At 42.5% G+C, this 18,482-nt stretch overlaps 1 protein-coding gene across 2 annotated transcripts in view; it reads left to right on the plus strand.

Moving 5' to 3' along the window:
* Positions 1–18,482, plus strand: part of TMTC1 (transmembrane O-mannosyltransferase targeting cadherins 1) — a 151,033-nt gene that overhangs the window by 83,945 nt on the left and 48,606 nt on the right. For both annotated transcript variants that reach the window (XM_068946578.1, XM_068946587.1), the window contains one exon: positions 4,093–4,214. In XM_068946578.1, coding sequence (XP_068802679.1) covers positions 4,093–4,214 — 122 coding nt within the window. The remainder of the gene's footprint in view (positions 1–4,092; positions 4,215–18,482) is intronic.

Raw genomic sequence — 18,482 nt, forward strand, 5'->3', positions numbered from 1 at the left:
GCACTTACAAATTTTGGAAGAGTTAATGGCTGGAGAGAGGAGGGCAGCCCAAATTAGAGCCCTGGGATGACTGCAGCGCGAGCTCAGCAGTTATGGGTCTGTTTGACCTGCTGTCTGACCAGCGAGGCCGCATCTAGCAGAAGATCAGGCCAAGCCCAGCCTGCACCGTTTAGCGAGGGCGCATGGAGGGAGATGCATAAGGTGGCGGTGTTAGGGGATGTAACGAGGACAGGAGTAGGGAGGAGGGGATCAGAAGGTTGGGCCTGGGCGAAGTGAGGAGCTGAAGTTACTGGAGGAGGAATGACACCACCCACAAGGGACTTGGCTCTTTTAGGCCCCCAGCTCACAGAACTGCTGGGGTTCATTTCTTTCATTTTGTGTACTCGTTTTAGAGCAGCAGAGATAAAGCGTCATCGTTTCCCCTGAAGAGAAGTAATAGCTGCTTTGCTGTTTTTGCTGGGGTACCTTTTTGTCACCCGAGGTTGGAACAACTTGATAGAAGAGCGTAACAATATTGATCTCACGTTTTTGGGAGGGGAAGGTTGAAATACAGCCAAACAGCACTGAGTCTGGTGCCCTTAAAGCTAAAGGCCTTGAAGAACCAGTTCTTAACAAATGCCTCTGTCTGAGCTGAATGCTTTAGAAAGGACACTGCCACCTGCCAGGTACTTCTTATTTCAGGAATGCGGAGGACCGTGGTGTTCCCATGGTATCTGGTTTGTGGCTCTCTGTATGTGCTCTGCCTCCCCATCCAGCTGGCTCATAAGGCAGCTGGGCTCCTGCCTCCGAGCCCTGCCGGAGGGACTGAACTGGCAGCGTTCAATGGCATTAGTCTAGAGCTGTGACTCTTTATGGAGGGAGAAGAGGCAGGCAATAGCATTTTTCTCCTTCAGCCTAGCTAACTCCACATTTTCCTTTTTCCCATTTGATGGGCATGTTTTGTTTTGTTTTTCTCCAGTGTTCGGTTTCTTTTGTTTAACTGCAGTGCTGCAGCCTTGAATAACACCGTGTCCTTCCCAGAGGTGGTAACCAGGGTTTGCTTTCCCAGTTACAGATTTAACAACAACGACTGGAAAAATGATTGATAGCTGGTTCGTTTAAAAGCAAGAGGGTATCCTGGGGATGGAGAACATTTTATCCTTTAGCAGAGCGCTGCCTTTGGCCCAGCATATCTTCTTGTGCCTCCCAGTCTGAATTTCCAGTCTCGCAAGGTTGTGCAGTGGCAGCAAAGCGAGCACCATAATTAGGCCAGACAAGGTGGGAAGGCAGTAGCAAGAGACAGGAGAGAAATGGAGCATATGCCCGGAGCAGGGTGAGAGGGGAGCTTGGGTTTGAGCTAGGACTGATAATTTGCATTTATAGTTGAGGACTAATTTCTTAATCAATTTTTTTTTTCCTATTCGATTTTCTATTGTAATTACAAGCCAAAGTGACCATTACAGGGCACCTCTGCTCATCAGCTTTTTATGGATTGGTGTCTGCTTCAGCTCTGGGAATACTTTATTCTAGTTTCCTGTTTTGACTGCAGAAAGGCACTGGTAACTGATTCGACACACTGAAAAGGGAGATAAGAGAAGTATGCAATTGTGGGGCTTTATATAGCAGGTATTTATGAAGTCTGGAGACACAAGTTCTACTTTCTTCTCTGCCTTGTTTCTTCTTTGAGCTAGGGGAAGTCATTGCACCTTGTTGTAACTCTGTGGTTTAGTAGGGGTAGGAAGACTCTTCTCTGAAGTAACATCAGCTCTTTATTTATTCCTGAGTTTCCAAACACAGTGCATGGTCTAGTGCCTATACTGGAGGGGAGAGACTCATAGTCACCTTCCTTCTTGTGGGCACATGCACAATGTTTAACCTCTGCAGTGCACATGTGTGGATACCTGCCTCTACAGCAACTGGTGCTGCTTGAAAAGCTGTGCTCAAAAACATGATTATTTTGGTAAAAACATTTTCCAACTTTGTTTTCTCTCAGTGACAAGTGTATCTACGTCATTCAGACTCATCCTTAACTTTTGGTTTTTTATTAAGATGCAGTTCAATTTATGTCTTCTCTTTCCTCCTAAATGGCCTCTGGCACAGTTCATGCTTTTGTGGTTTCTGTCTTCCTCAAAGAGCATTTGCTGAACAGGCTAACCCTGGTAATTGCAAACTAATATTGAAGTGGAGTCTGTAGTAAAAGGTATTGCTACATGGTTGTGAAAAGTATTGTACCACTGCTGTATTTGAGACGATATTTGAGTACTACTTGTCATTCTTGCTTGTGTGAAAGCTGAGGCACAACCATAGAGATACCACCGTGATCCACTTTTAAGCCATCTTGCTGGAGTTATGCACTCTGAGTGGGCACAGTATGAACCATCTAAATGTAGCATCCCTTGGAGCTGTGGCAGAGAGGCCCCTTCAGCGAGCTGGTGATGTGTCACCCCATCTTAGTTGCTTAGGATGCTTAGTCACCCGGCAGATGTGCTTCTCACCTCCCTTTGACAATAGAGGTAGATAAGAAATTAAGTTCAGACTGGATGCTTAACTTTTAGGTAGAGAAGACAGATGCTGCCCTCAGTAAATATGCTTAGCATGTGTAAATGATTCATTCCTGTAGTTGGAGTAGGCTGATATATGACAGTGTGCCATGTTAGCCTTCAGACAAGTACACTTGCATTTTTGTACCGATCAAAAATTTTATTGTCTTTTTCACAGAATAGGGTTAATATATTTTATAGAGGGACTTCAGAATTTCAACCACTAACTATGCTAGCAGTTACAGGTGTCACTGCCTCTAGCTGTGAAAAATCAAAAGAGGTTGTAGTGCTCAAAGTGAGAGCAGAATTTGGCCTTGCATCATTGATTGGACTCCATTCCTCTATCCAAAAATCTTGTTCAACAGTTCTGTTTTTAGATCCCTCCAGTAAAAGCTTTGGAACTCAGTTTGCTCTCCAAAGTTGAGAAATTGCCCAAAACAATTAGAAAATACTACAACCATTAAGTGATTCTATTTGCATCTGTTTCTAAATGTGACAATACTGCACTTCTTTAAATGAATTTAGAAGGAAACTGCAGTGGCTGATTAGACCGTAGTATTACAGGGCAGGGCAAGAGAGCACAGATGTCTAGCTGGGTGATTTAGCGGACCTAAATGCCACCTAAATAAATCCAACTTGTGTGCTTTTAAATGAAGTGTAGCTCTGTTAGCTTGATCTCATCCGTATAAATCAGCAAGAGAAAGCATGAATTGATCCAGCCTCTTGAACTGGAGCTAGCAGTGAAACTAAACTTACCTAAAAAGGCTTTGGTCTCCCCGTGGCAGGAATGGAGGCTGCTATTGATTACAAAGTCTTGAGATTTTTGGTATTGGCCATGCAAATCACAGTTATGTCGAACTGTATGTGGCAGTTTGATTTCTCCTCAAATAGCAAGCCAGCTTTAAACAGGAGCCCAAATGAAAGACATTAATGTTAGTATACAACATGTCTCAAATTTTCAACGCTGTATTGAGCATAGAGATCTTGTGTGAGAAAGCAGCATTTGAAGTTTAGATATTGTCTCCAAAGGGATAAAGTGACTACATTAATGTGCCATTTGGGGCTAGTTTTCTTTACACAAAACATGACTGATTGAACTGCTTTTTCTCAGTTATAAACATTTAGGATTGGACGCAGCAGTCTGTGTGTATGTGATGTGCACTTGTATATTTACATACAGTCATGCTGCGGTAAACATGTTCATATATACATTCACACTATTGTATACTAATGTATATTAATATAGAGTATATATGAGGTAGTACATATGCCATCTAAAGAGATCCACATACAGAGGAACTGACCTTGGAAAAGATGCCAAGAGTAATACATGCGTGGTTAATGTTTACATACGTTCTGGGTATATCAGAAGCACAGAACACAAGCAGTGTATAAATATGGAAGAGCAGTAACTTAGCATAATTTATATTTTAAATGCAACACGTAGATCAAACATTAATCTGAGTTGCTTATTTTATGAATAAGAATCCAAAAATGAAAGTGGAAACATAGTGGTGAATGAAGTTGGACTTTTTTTTTCAGTTGATGTTTGTTTAATTTTGTGTTATTGCAGAAACTGGAACACAAAGAAGTTTTGGTTGGCTTGTTGTTCCTGGTTTTCCCATTCATCCCAGCCAGCAACCTCTTCTTCAGGGTGGGATTTGTGGTGGCAGAGCGAGTCCTTTACATGCCGAGGTAACTATTGCAATTGAATTCCTTTCTAATGAGACCCCCATTACATTTTCAAAAAGCAGGAAAGAATACTTTTTCCCTTTTACTATACTTCCAACATTATATGATTAGTCAGTGTGCTCTCTGCCTTTGAGTTTTGGTGCAATAGCATGAGCAGTTTTATAGTCAGTTGAGAGCAGACTGCTTGGCAGAAGGAAAGCTAGCCAAATTCCGTTCTTTTTTTAACACAGATTTTTTTGATGCGCTTGAAATGGCCAGTACAGTGATTAGGTGTCGTTTCTTGGGGATTGTCCTTTTATGTCGCTCACTCTTTCTCTTGCTAGCATTATGAATTTAAATTGTCCAATGTCTTTACCGTAAAGACAAAAGGGTTAACCTGTAATATTTTTATTGTGGAATTGCTCAGCTTTCCCCCTATGTTAGATGGTCAGTAAAAACAAAGAAGACAGTATTGGTGTCTTAAGAGGCTGCTAACATGACTTGTGGAATAGGCACTTGACCTTCTGCCTGTATGCTATTGACTGCATCCATGTTTAAGAGTGATAGGTTTGTAGTTATTGAAGGGTATAAGGAAAACTCGGTCACTCCTCCATCTCTCAGCCTTTTCCCTCCGGATTTCCCTCCGTTTGCAGCCTCTAACAGTTGTCTCTTCAGAGCTCTGTGTGCTTCCAATTGCCTTTACTTGAAGTACAGCTTCAAAGTGTTATTTTTGACATATCCACCTGAGGCTGAAGTGGCCGTCATATTCATCCAAGACGCACCTGGCGATTGCCCATTTTTTCCAGCCAGGAATGTGATTTCCTACTTGGATCCCCCAAGTGGGAAGGCCCACTTCTACCTGCATCTCCAGTGGGAGCTGCACTTGTGGAGCTGTTGACTAGGCAGAGTCCTAAATTTCCCCTTGGATTACTTTATGATGGCTAAAACAATAGATGTGTTTCACAGAGTGTTTAAATTGAATTCTTCAGAAAATGTGAACCCCAAAACTCTAGGCAAAACACTTGTAGACCTTCTTTTGCAAAGCCTTGTGTGTATTCTTAAGGTCATTTGTATAAGCACTGTCACAAAAGGACTAGTGACTGGTGTAAACCTCAGGCTATGTAGGAGTTGTTGCATTTATTACTAGCTTCTTATGCAGTTCAGCTGTATCTCTGTGCTCTGCTATATACTGACTTGCTTTTTGGATCAAATCCTGCTGATTCTATTCACATCACTAGCCCTGCTCGTGTTTGAGAAGAAACCTGAAAGCGTAGTGAGTGAAAGTTGTCCCTCTGTTTTGCAAATGATACCCACAACTAATGGATCCTGCCTCATTTCAAATTAACTTGAAATTCAGATTGCTTTAAATTCATGTAACAGAAAATGAGGAAACACATGAAAGAGCAAAGCTATTAAGGAAACAGTCAGCTGAACTCGGGACTGCATTGAGTGGTTGCATTTCTGAATCTCAAAAGAACAACTGCGGAAAATACTTCAGCCGTCAGCAGTTCCCCATCCTCCTCCAGATGAGACTGCTGATATAATGAGAGGAGGGGCGGTGAAGAAGAAAAAAGGATATGTTTGCGCAGAGAAAATTAATCAGCGTTAACATGTGTGCATATAGTTCATATAATGCTTTCTGGCTCCCTAAGAGCTTTGCAAATGTATGACCAACAGAGTAGGTAATTGATAGTTACTCCTTTTTTTCAGACAGAGAAACTGAGGCAGGGGGTTGAAATGATTTCTCCAGAGCAGGTCTGTGTCAGAGTCCCTGGATCTCATTCTGTGCTCAGATCACTCGTGTCCTGGTGTGCGGGGCTTGGTTTTGCCCTTACCCCGGCTGGTGGGAAGCTAATGGGAGAGGGACACCCCAAGCCTGGGAGGTCGCGGGAAGGCGGGCTGGCCCCACACAGCACTGCCAAGGGGGAATCAGCCGAGGGATGGCCAGAGGATGAAACTCTTGGCGCAGGGAGTCGCTAAGACATGAGCTGTCCTTACGTCGTCTCGCTTCAAAATAATGTGTGGGGTGGGGGACTGTTCTGAGCACTCACGACTATTGTTTTCTATCTCTGTTTAAAATGATAGCCTTTTATCAAGGGGTATGAATGTTAGGTTGCACATATTGCAGATGTGGGTCACAGCTTGAAGTCCTGGTTCAGTTTTGCTCAGTAGTTACCTAGGCAAAATGTCAAACATTGTGTTTTCCGTAAAAGTTAAGTAAGGACCCAAGGATTTCTGTAAAAGATGTTGCAAACGGGAAGGAACAAGCAATAAGCCTTTGCTCAGTGTCTAATTATATGTCTGGGCCAGGCCTTCTGGAGGCTGATGTGTATTTTGAACAATCCCTCTTCTGTCTGCAGCTGTGCCTCAGGGGGCCAGATATAAGATAAGTCAAACTGCTGGAATGTTTTCTTTAATTGGCTTTGGCAAAATAGAAATATTTGTAGAAAATATGTCTTGTACTTAGTTTTCATTTGGGGGTTACAAGCACCTATTCATCTAAACCGGAACTTTTAAAAAACTCTATCTCTTAAGCCTGAAAATTTTTGAAGGACATCAGTTTTTTGTCTTAATTAAATTTTTAATTTGAATTTGTTGTTGTTGTTTTCTTGTTCCAAAGAGGAGAAAACTTGTTTCGTGGAAGAGCTGGAGGTGTGAAATGTGTATCTGGGGAGAGGTAGACAGGATACAACTCCATGGGTCTGCATTTTCAAAAGAGGCATTGAAACAAATAGCTGGATCAGTAAAAGATTCAAACCGCCGAACATTTTCCCCCCTTTAAAAGTTAGACGTAATTCTAAGTACTGGATATCCGATAATGCTGCTCTGAACACCACAGATACCCTAGTTTTGTTGTTGTTGTTTCTAATCAAGAAAAGTGTTTGCATCTAGCTATTCTAAGCCATGAGTAATTTGGCTGAATTTAAATGGGAGCACTAGCTCTTGCTTTGTGTTGTCCCTCACATGGAGAGATTAGACAGGCAGTGCAAACTCCCTGGTACCTCGCCTGGACCTTCCACAGTTTACCAGTCCACTGTCACCAGCAGAACCAGGGTTGGTCTCTAGCTCATGGGAGCGGACCTTTCCTAGGTGAGCAATTTCTAGGCTTTCCTCATCTTTTACTACTACTCAGTGGCTCCTGGCTGGGCCACTCTATTGTAGTTGGATGTTGTAAGTTGTTTTTATAACATCATATCAACAAGCAAATCAACCAAAATGTTGCCACATGGTTTATTTCTGACTTGGAGAACCACCCTGCTTAAAGCAATAGGCAATCCACTTGTACCTGCATGATTTTTATGGCTAAATCGCTTGTGGTGCATATTGCAATGACTGAGCGGGAAAGTGCATGGTTATTTTTCCTAGATGAGACAGTTATGTGTTGCTGTCATTTTTTTTTTTCACCATCACTTTCTCCAGTTCTTCACTTTGCCAAAAGTTGATGTTGCAACTCTAATCTTCAGTACTGAAAGATAAGATCATTATTGTATGCAGTATGGCATTTTGCTCAGTGTCTGTCTTCAAATCTTCAAGAAAACTAGAATCCAGAAAAAAGTCACCTTATGTTTTTCAGAAACTTAATGTGACCATGTTAAAACTTTCCTTAAGCCATAACAAAACTGAGGCCATATGAAATTTTTTGCCTTTGCATGGAGCACATTTTTGAGTCTTCGTGGTAATATGTTCATTCCAATGAGTGCAATTCCATATATTATTAACTTTTGTAATTGAAAAAATAGAACCTGATGGGTAATGGAATAATTTGTAATTTTTATGAACCTGAATACCTCTGGGCAGATGTCCCCTCTGCTTACAAGGCAGCCATTTGAAGATGGGACTTGATGGTGCTTCTTTCTTCTGGGAGCACGTTATTCACTCACTATTATCTTCGTTTTCTCAAAGGTCAGTTATGCAATGTGATATATTTTCACTCTCCTCTGCCACCTCATTCTTTAAAGTCATTTGAAGCTACAAGTTAACCAAGCCTGAGGAGCTGCATTCCTGCTTACCTTTAGCATTCCTTTAATATTAGATCAGATCCCATAAGTGATAATACAATTTACAGAAGAACCTTCTACTTTCAATTAGAGTCAAATCCTGACCACATCAAAGTCAGCAGTGAAAGGGAGATGGCAGTGGGCCCCTGTGAGCTGTCTCTACCCTCAGGGCTGTGTGCCTGCCCCAGGCTGTCTGAGAGAGCTGTGGTCTGCAAAACAGCCCATGGTGGAGTCTGGTGGGTCCAGAGCCTTTGATTGGTGCACTGGGCATATCAGCAAGTGACTGTGTTTCCCCATCTGTTAAGTAGGTATAACAACTCAAATTTCTCCTTCAGAAGAGGACTGTGAGAATTAACTACTCTATGTCTCCACAGAGCTTTGAATGGATGCAGTTTTGCAGAAAGGCTAAATGCTGTAAACATCCGCCTTTCAGATGTGTATCCAAACTGAAGCTCCCAGCTCTTGAAGGGTTCCTCACCCCTATTAAACACTTCAGGAGAAATCAAAGCAGCCATCCTCTGTTAATACAAGCAAGAAATGCTGAGATGCTAGTGCCAGATATTTTGGCAAAAAGGCAATAAAGATGTAGGAATAAAAGCTGAAATAATTCTGCAAAGCTGAAAAAGATTAGCTCATGGCGCGTTTGGTCTAGACTGCAGTCTTACGTTATTTTAACTAAATTTAAAACATACTTTTGAAAAGCATGTTGCATTTTGGCCACGTTCAATTGATTCAGGAAAAGGCTAAATTTGTGTTGACTATGAGCATTAATGGATATACTGAATTTTTTGTTTCATTGTGATATGTTAGGTTAAAGGAAAATCTTCAAACGCATTTATTGTGCTCTTGAAAATAATACAGATACGTAAAGATACTACTTTTGAAAAACAGTAATAAGTTAATGTCATATTGTGGGAATAAACTACTTGGTCATGCTGATTAAAAGAGGAATTCTCATTTACAAGGGAATATGGTTCCCTTAAAAAAATGACTTGTGAAATTTAATTGAAAATGATTTCTTATATGCACTTTTTGGAGACTTGATATAGAACTGAATGGAAAATTATGTTCCTATTATAGAATTCCATAAGTTATTATAGTATTTCAATTAAAACTATAGTGTATAGACCCTTTCTTGCTAAAGTATATAAGATTTTAGGAAATTTCTGTGGAAACCCTGCAGAATTATATAGAATTTTTCCTTTATTAACTATGTTTTCTTTATGAAATGTGCACAGTAATCAAAAATGAGAAAAGATCTGTATTATCTGGAACTATTTCAGATAGAAATCTGTTCAAAATGAAATCTTGGCCTCAAAGATTGTAATGAAGTGAATTTGTTTATCACGTGACTTACATTGGAAGGGAGTGAAGGAAAGTGGGTCCAAATGTTAAGTAGCCATTTGAAGGTTAGCTAAATCATTCCTTCCTAGTCCGTATTTTCTCTCTAATAAGGAAAGTGAGAGTTCCTGAATTTTCTCTAATTACATCATATTTTGAGTAGAAGGCCACACTGCTAGTGTACGTAAATCACTTTGATGACTTAACCGATCATGTCAAAGAGTCTTTAATATAGGCCTACATAGCTTTTAATTTAGAGCTAAGGACAAAGTCGAACGCTAACTCACGAGGTACCCTTCCAAATTAGACATACTCTGCCAGCGTTTATGATTCTTTCTGTCTTTGGATTACCATTTGCAGGCCTTATTCCAGGAAAAGGCCTCTTAATTCTGGTGGAAATTTGACATTTTATTCAGCAGACTCAGTAGAAAGTTAAATGTGCTGCTGCCCATTGCTTTGTTACTACAATGGTATTTCTAAGCCATGAGGCTTGGTTTTTGCCAACAGGATCTATGTTGTATGCTATTGTATCTTGATGGTGGTTGTGGTATCTTTTAAAACCTCTATTAACCAAAAATTGGCAGAAAAGGGTATTCATTCCATGTTATCATTACTGGGAAATAGTTAATCCAAACAATCCTTTTCCCTTTGTCCCCAATATTCAGGATCGCCGTAGAAGCAGAGATACATAGCAAATGCTGGTGGCTATCCATGTGTGACAGAGATACATCCTACATCCTGCTTGCCTTTGTATGTTTTGTCCAGAAACTTGACTGTCCTGGGAGGTTTTGCCTTGTCATCCTGATTGGTTGAGAAAGCTCTGATACAATATTTTTCCTTTGAAAGTACAACATTTTAGTTAGCCTGGAACTTTTTGGCAAGATGCACTGATCTCAATGAAACTTGAGATAAAAAAAACCTGAATTAAAGACTTCTCCAGGCCAAGATCCAGTTTACAGTTAGAAGGACATGGGTGGCAGGGCAAGGAGGATGGACAGAAACAGAAAATTGGATGGATGTGGCCCAGAATTGCCTCAGGGGATATGGAAAAGCCACTCCTGTGAGATCCAGATCTACCTGCCCTCACACCAGCATGTTTAATGCTGGATCTACACACTGATGCAGACACGATTGCACTTCTGTCAGATTAGCCAGCCCATAACTTACAGGATTTAGGCTAGCCTTACACCAGCTGCAGGAAAAAACCTTTGTATTACCAGCAGGAAGGGTGGTAGTACCAAGTTAAATTGCCAAAATTTGTGGAGCACGTTTGACCTAGCGTGCTGTGGTTATTCCAGATCAGCACTTTGGGTTTGGTAGGAATTTTGGGCATCCAAAACTCAGATTCCTATAACCACCCTAGCTGAATCCTTAGACCTGATCTGACAGGGTGCAGTAGTTTGAGTCTGGGCGATCCCTCTTACAGGGAGTGCTGCCAGCTTGGAGTCTCTGGCTATTCTGGGTGACTTGGGTGCAAGGCTCCCTTTGGCTAACATGCAGATATGCATATTTTTCTACCCATTTTTTCCAGGAAAAAAAAAAAAACTTTTTTGAAGCCCAGAACAGCATCAGCCTTGGAATACCTGACATTTTTCATTAAATAGCACCTGTATTACTCAGCAAGGGCCGCTTGGGCTGGAGCTGGGTGCCTCAGAGAGCTGTTTGCAGGCGTGGTGAGTCCTCTCCGGCCGCTCCTTTTTGCCAGCGCTGCTTTCTGGGGCCTTTTACTGTGTGCATAGTGAGGCAGAAGCAGTCTAAATGGCAAGCCAAGCTCTCCTTTTGCAAGCAATTACTCCCCATTAGAGAAGTGTGAGCACAGCCATTTAGTTTAGCAGGGATGAACTGCCTGTAAAGCTTTTTTCCCTGCAGCAACAACTCTGCCTGCAAGCTGCATTTCATATGACTTTGGCTCTCGGTCATCAGTCTCTGTGTGCTTCCGGAGCTCCCAGCTATGGAGCTGGAGCAGCTTTGACCAGGAGCATACATGTGTGGCACCTGGTACCCTGTGTGTGGGACTGGGACTCGGAAGCTTGTGGGAAACTTTAGAAAGAAGAGGAGCAAATGTTTGTGTTCACCGTTTGATTTGGCAGCAGATGCACGAAGTGGCTCTCCCTGCTCTCTGAAGGGCAACAGCAGCGAAGCGTGCACTTATATTAAGTGATGCACGCAAGGGTTAACCGTGCTTCAGAGCAGCTGGAAAGTGAGGGTTAGTTTTTATAGGGGGAAGGAGAGTCATCTTAAATAAGTGCTGGAAATCAAGAACAAGGTTTGCAGCCCAGAAAGAGCCTTCGAGGTGAAATGTCAAAGCCAAGGGCGTTTTCTGGTCTCAGTATAGTTCTGAGATAATCCCTTTTGTTGCATTAACAGCCCCTGAACGGGGCATTATTTCTTCCATGCCTTGACAGGCTGCTTTCAGGCAGCTCTTTTCCTGACTGATACGCATGCATCTAGACTCTTATCATGGTTGAGGTGGCTGAAGTCTGGAGTAACTGCTTTGAAAACAGTGGATTTACTCCAAGCTTGTATGCATGCAATTGAGATTAAATCCATTAAAGAAAAAAAGAAAACAAACTTGACAAGTTTTGACATCTCCAAAATAACCATTAAAGACTGAAGGGGCACGGCTTTTATGCGTAGTTTCTATGACCCTTTTTAACTCCTGAGTTTGCAACCCTACCTCAGTTGATAAGAAATGGTAAATACTGCTGCCCAGTTGTCCAGGGTGGTTCCTGCAGAGCAGCGTGAATGCTAGGAACTGCTTATTGTGTAGCGCCTCCCAATTAAAGCTCTTAGTCTGTTCTGCCCACACACTTCTCATTGAAATGGGGCAAAGTCACAATTTGCAAAATACAGCAAAACGTGTGACTAAAAAACACTTCAGTTTTTAAGGAGGCTTCTTCAGCAGCAGGTCTCCAAGCACTTTCCAGAGGAGGTAAGATGATTTCGGATGTAGGCAGATTGCTGTAACAGAACATGCAGATAGTCTTGGGCTGCAGCACTAATCACAGCATGTCTCAGATGAGACACCATCACCAAGAACTAAATGCAGCAAAACCACTCTTGATTCTTAATGAAAAATGAGACGTCTGATCCAAATAGGGAGAGAGGAAGTGTGTTTAAGCATTGTCAGTAATACCTTTGGCTTCTGAAAGGAGGCACAGTGGCCAAAGACAAGGCTGAATTTGTGATCTAATTACTGAAACAGTGTTTGCAAATATATCTGTTGTCTGGCTCTTGTTTTAATCAGGTGGCATGCGTAGCACACCATAGGAAATGGGGTCTTTGTGCCACCTCGTTCCCATCTGTTTGTGCCTCCTCTCAGTTCACTTGCTTGCAGGTGGAATGATATTAACAAATTGCAGAAATTATAGATGAAAATCTGTCATTCCACAGCTCTGTGTGTGCACACTCTGCCAGAAATACATGTAAATGGTGCACAGTTTGCTTACCAAGTACAGCCCCTGCCTTCATTGTAATTCAGGGCATTCCTAAGGTACCACTTTAGTACCGTAGGAGTTTAAAACTCGAGAAGTCATGAAACTATCCATCTGTGGGTCCATGTGCCAAGCAGGAAGCTCTTGTGTGAGCTCTCCTGCAGGGTCATTGAATTTCGGCAGGCACTGGTGCTCCCCTTAAGGAGTGTTCTCATTGTTAGCCAGGGAAAACGCTATTAATATGTTAAACTGTCCACCTGTTCCTCAAGTCCTGCTTCACATCTGATCCTGGGGCCAAATAGTTATGGACTTTTCACAGTGGGAAACAGTTGCTGCAGCAAGCTGTTGCTTATCCCACAGAAGAAAAAAACTTAGCAGTTTTACAATAGTCTAGTAGAAAATGGACTTCAAAGAAAATAGAAATAGTAGTAGGTTGGGGATTTTCCTTATTTTCCATTTTGGTTACAGAGTATTTTAGAAAAATCTGTGCATGACATTGTGTGACAGTGGCCTGGATAAAAGCCCTTCAAGAGAGATGACCTCCTCCCCTCCCTAGGAAATGCCAGAGTCAACAAACCCACCCAACCTCAACCCTGCAGCACTAGATGCAAAGCTAAGTAGCCATGGAGATGTCCAGAATGGAGTACTTAAGAGTAAATCGTTTTGATGGAAAATGGATCTTTGATGGAAGATGCCTTTGAGATGCTTCTACTTTTTTCCTTAAATGCATGTGAGTAAAATCCGATTTCCTAAGAAGCCAGTTCTAATGTTTAATATGGAACTGAGTCCTCCAGCACTCAGAGAAGAAAGGAAGGCCAATGTATTTGAAATGTTATCCTGTGTGTTTGTGGATGGTGACAGGGCCATGGCAGAGTGAACCACATAGTAAGTATCTTAGAGACGCTTGATAAGTTACTTTAATTAGATAAGCGCAGTCGCACCTCTGTAGGACCTGTATTTGTCCTACCAACTCAGCTGTGCCTGGACTGCTATCGCCTTGCCAAAACTCAGAGCAGCTTCAAACAGCTTCCTATAGTTGAAGCTCTGTGAGGTCAGGAACAAGTGAAATACAAAGAATTTGTTTCTTATGGTTGAAGTACTGAAGGGTCTGTGACAGTGGAAATTCTTATTGACATTTCCCTTGCCATTTGCTGAGGTCCCCCAACCATTGTAACAGTCACTTGTTTGGAGAGATGGGGCATCCCTCAGTGCAACCCTGCTCGGGTGCTGTGCTGTCTGCCCACTTACTGCTGGGCTGGTGCGGGAATTTCATTGTCTAGAAGACCTCCATCCTGTGACAAATATGTTTGAAAAGTTACTGGGATGGAATACGCAGACAGGCAAACCCACAGGTAGCAGGGTGTCCTCAGCCTCATTTCCATAAGAAAGCAGGTCAAATTTGCAGGTTCTCTTTTTTCCCTTTCCCTCCTTCAGTCACAGAATTCCCATCTACGCTGTTTGCAGGATGGGTGATCCCAGCCTGTCCAGGTCTAGTGAATGTCAGGGCAGATTTCCATTGCAACAACTCCATTATAACAAGTGTGGTGCTTGATTGTTTCAAAATTGTATGATTTCTATATTAAAGTTAATTCCCGTACCAGGAGCATTTAGTCTACTGTGAAACAAGTGGGTTATAGGGTAGGGGGGAATATGCATTTAGGGGAATATGAAACAATAGTGATATAATTGCTTTTAATGGATGCACATTGCATTGATGTGAATGCTTTTTTTTTGTTTTGTTTTGTTTAGAGCAGATTTGCCCTGATTCCTCCATAATTATTTGACCTTAAAGTAGAAATGAATCTTAGAGAGGTGCAAAAATGGCTAACCGTAATAAGTTTGGGCATGTTGCAGGGAGGGTATTTCACAAACAGTTTGTAGCGTAGCAATTGTGCGTGTACACACGCTTTCCTGACAGCAAAGGACATGGGAGTGTGCTGAGTGGTTCTGGAGTCCTTGCTCTGCAAAAGTCCTACGGACAGGAATGTTATCCCTTCCCTCAACCAGTGATGGGGTTTAAAATAACCATGCCATAAAAGAAGCTGTGCAAAGATGTGGCTCTACCTGACATCGCCACTGAAAGGTCCCTGACAAGATAATACAGGCTTGTCTTCCCCTCCCTTTTTTTGATGATCAGCAACAGGAAATTACTGTCTGAAGTTTTAAGCCAAACTTAGCAGGCTGTATCTGAAAATAAAAGTGTTTACCAGCCTACCATTTTCTGATCCTTTTCCTCTTGCCTTTCTTTCTGTGCACCTTATAGCATAGGTATATTTAACTATATGCTACTTAGGCTGTAATTGAAGTGCAGCTGAGGCTCAGTCCTGATTTTATCACAATTACCTCCAGCTTATTAAAGTATGAACTGTGCTTCAGCTCTGCCCTTTTTAGCGTTACTCCTTAATCTTACCCTTTTGCAGGTCGGGATTCTGGTGTGCGAGTGACATGGTCACCATGCAGCAGCTATTTGGGAAACCGTTCCCCTCGTGGTATGCACTGACTGCACAGTCCTGTAGTTTTGCCACCTCGCTGAGTGTGGATGCAGAGACTGCCCTTGAATTACTTCCCTGTTTATCTCTTGGGGAGTCCTGTGGGCTTTTCAGTGAGACACTTTGGTTTCCAAGTGCACTCCTCTGTGCTGTGGGCAGAGACTTCGGTGCCTTGGTTACCGTTCGCACCTCTGCCTGCCAGCACAGCAGACCACTTCATCACCAGCTTTCAGGTCGCTGCTCTGCAAAATGAGGAAAAATTGCGGTGGCCCTCCCTTACAAAGTGCTTTGGGAGCTGCTGATGGAAAGGGCCATTTAGGAGCTAGGTGCTGCTGTCTGCCTATACTATGTCCGTGTGGTTCTTCAGGTGGGAATTATAGTGAGATGAACCCTCATTCCCATCTAGTACCTGGCACCCTTGTATAACTGCTGTGAAACTGCATCTCAGATGTTAGAAAAACCACCCCTGAAAGCGGCGCCTTTGCAGTGGCTGGGTAAGCTGTAGTGCAGTGTTGGCTGTCCTGTGCCAGGACAAACACACTGAGCGCGGCTGCTAAGGCAGAAATTCCCAGCAGCTGGGGCAGGGTTTGATGTAAATACCAAGACATTGACGTTTGCATTTTTTGTCTTCTGGGCACATTCACCATTCTGTTTGAAAAGGCCCATTCTTAAAAATGTGAAGGTGTAGGGGACTTCCTTTGAAAACTGCTTTGCGTTAAAGCAATTAAATAATGTTTATGTCAGGTAATTAATTCCAAGGGAAGGATTAAATTGCTGAAAGGCAACATAACAGAGTGAAAACAGTCTACAGGTTTTTGAGGCATTTCTTATTGGAAAGGGAGTGCTTATTACTGAGATTAGCTTTTCAGAGGTTTTAAAGTAGAGTTCAATAGCTATAAAGGCTGGATAGTTTGGCACCGCCATCTCAGTTTGTAGCTCTAAATGTCTGCTTGCAATTAACGTAGGTGCAATAAACATGTGTGCAAAAGAATTTATGGAAACAAACAGTGCAAGTGCTGTACGAAATGTGTTGCAGCAAAATATAAGCACGGTTAAGTAAAAATGAACGTTGATATCCACTTCTGAAAAACAGGAGAAAAATCCTGAAAAAAACAGTGACAAAGCTTCTAATGAGCCCTAGAAGTGATGTTTTCCTTGGGCTGTCCCCTATGTCTGTACCTCCCTCAGTGTCCTGTGTGGACAACAGAGGCGCTCAGGAAAAGCCGGAATTAGGGTGTCTCTCCTTCCTGTGCATGGAGGGCACCCACACAACAGCGAAATGCCTGGCCCTCCAAGAGGGCACGGGAACTGCACGGGGAAGCGCCTTAGCAGCAACTTGCGGATGTGGTGCTTTTCTGATTTCTGGATTGACTCTTACTGTATCGCGTGTTTCCTTACAAGGTTACCTCTGATAGGGGAATTGCATCCGTAGTTTTCTTTTACCTTGTAACAACCTCCTAGGGGAGCTCCTTAGGCCTCCAGGCACAGGCCACCGATGAGCGTGGACGATGTGTGTGGACGTTTGGCCAGAGCGTGAGCAGGTGACAGCTCCCTGCCTGCAGTTTTCCTGCAATTCTCAGTGAGACACATTAAATTATATCAGCGAGGATTCAAGATGCGGTAGTGTCTGGGAACTGCTTCTCTTTCTTCTTGGCATATTGATGGTCCCTAATTGTTATTCCAAGTCCTTTTGCTCCTTTTTTCCTTCAATGGGAGCTGCCTAGACTAAGATACCTTTTAGATCTAGACCTAAATCAGGTGCTAAGTAACTTCCTTCAGATGGCTGCAGATAAACTCATGAAATTCTTCAGATAATAGAAATTCCTTCACAAAAATGCCAGGTAAAATCAGCAGTATGCTAAGTACAGCAACTGAAAAGCACTCGATTTCCAGCTCACAGGGACAGCATTGGATGAAGTTACCTAGCATTTGTTTAAGTTAATGTAATTAATTGCTAAACTGATTTAAAGTCATACAGGAACAAGACTTTACTTCAAAATGCAGTTCATTTCCCAGAAAATTCCTCAATAGTTCTACGTGGAGAGCCATGAAAGTATAGGGAGACTGGAAGCTGGAAACTGGATGTAGTTTTATGAAACAGCAGCTAGCAAGCTCCATTAACTGATTTCAGATCTGTAATCCAGCTTCTGATTAGTCTGCAATAATCACACATATCAAAGGGAGAACTTTATTGTCACTACTGCTAATGCCATTGCTGTTAACACAGTTATTTACTAGGATTTTAATAAATGGAAAAATACATACGTAAAGCGTGAGATTAAAGTGTACGAATTGAGAATTGTACTGCAGTCACACCGTTGTCAGAGCGACGCTAACCTGTGCATCTTATGAAACATGTCCCCTATTCTTCCTATTTTGCAGTTAGCAATCCCTGTAAGTCGTGTAAGCGTTATGCGCCTGATCTGTGGCATCATCTGAGTGGAAGAGCTGAGCCCTCCCTGAGGCTGGCTGTGCAAGGCAGGGCGGTGATGCTAGCTGGCTGCCCGTTCTGCGGGGCCGGCCACGCCGGCTGGCCGTGATGGAAATGCCATTGTTCTCCGCTCAGCGTTGTCTGCGCCCGGAGCAGAATCACGTGTAGCTTGCTTAAGTTTGCAAAACACGAAAGTTGTCCCTGGCACAGGGGCACGACGAGCATCAAGCAAGATGCGAGCAGGGATTCCCGCGTTTCGGCGTGGCCTCGGACACCCAGCCCCGTTACGGCTTCAGGGAAACACTCGCGCCTTCTGCCTCAGTTTCACCATTAGTAAAATAGAATTAATAACAGCCACCGCTGTTTAGAGAATTCATTGCATTGGAATGCTTTTCACTTGTAAGCCACTTTAGTACCGCTAAATATTACTATTATTACATTAGGCTTTCTTAGCTTTCTGTTAGAAAAGCAGCTGCCTTCCACGGAGCAGAGTGTAAGCTACCATTATACTGGGTGGTATTATGTATGCCACTATACTTTTGGCATCTGGGTCTATCATTTAGACTAATTTGGAAATTGTGTAATGACTTGAGGAAAAA

The sequence above is a fragment of the Struthio camelus genome, chromosome 1 (genome assembly GCF_040807025.1).
Source record: "Struthio camelus isolate bStrCam1 chromosome 1, bStrCam1.hap1, whole genome shotgun sequence".
NCBI classification, from domain to species: Eukaryota; Metazoa; Chordata; class Aves; order Struthioniformes; family Struthionidae; genus Struthio; species Struthio camelus.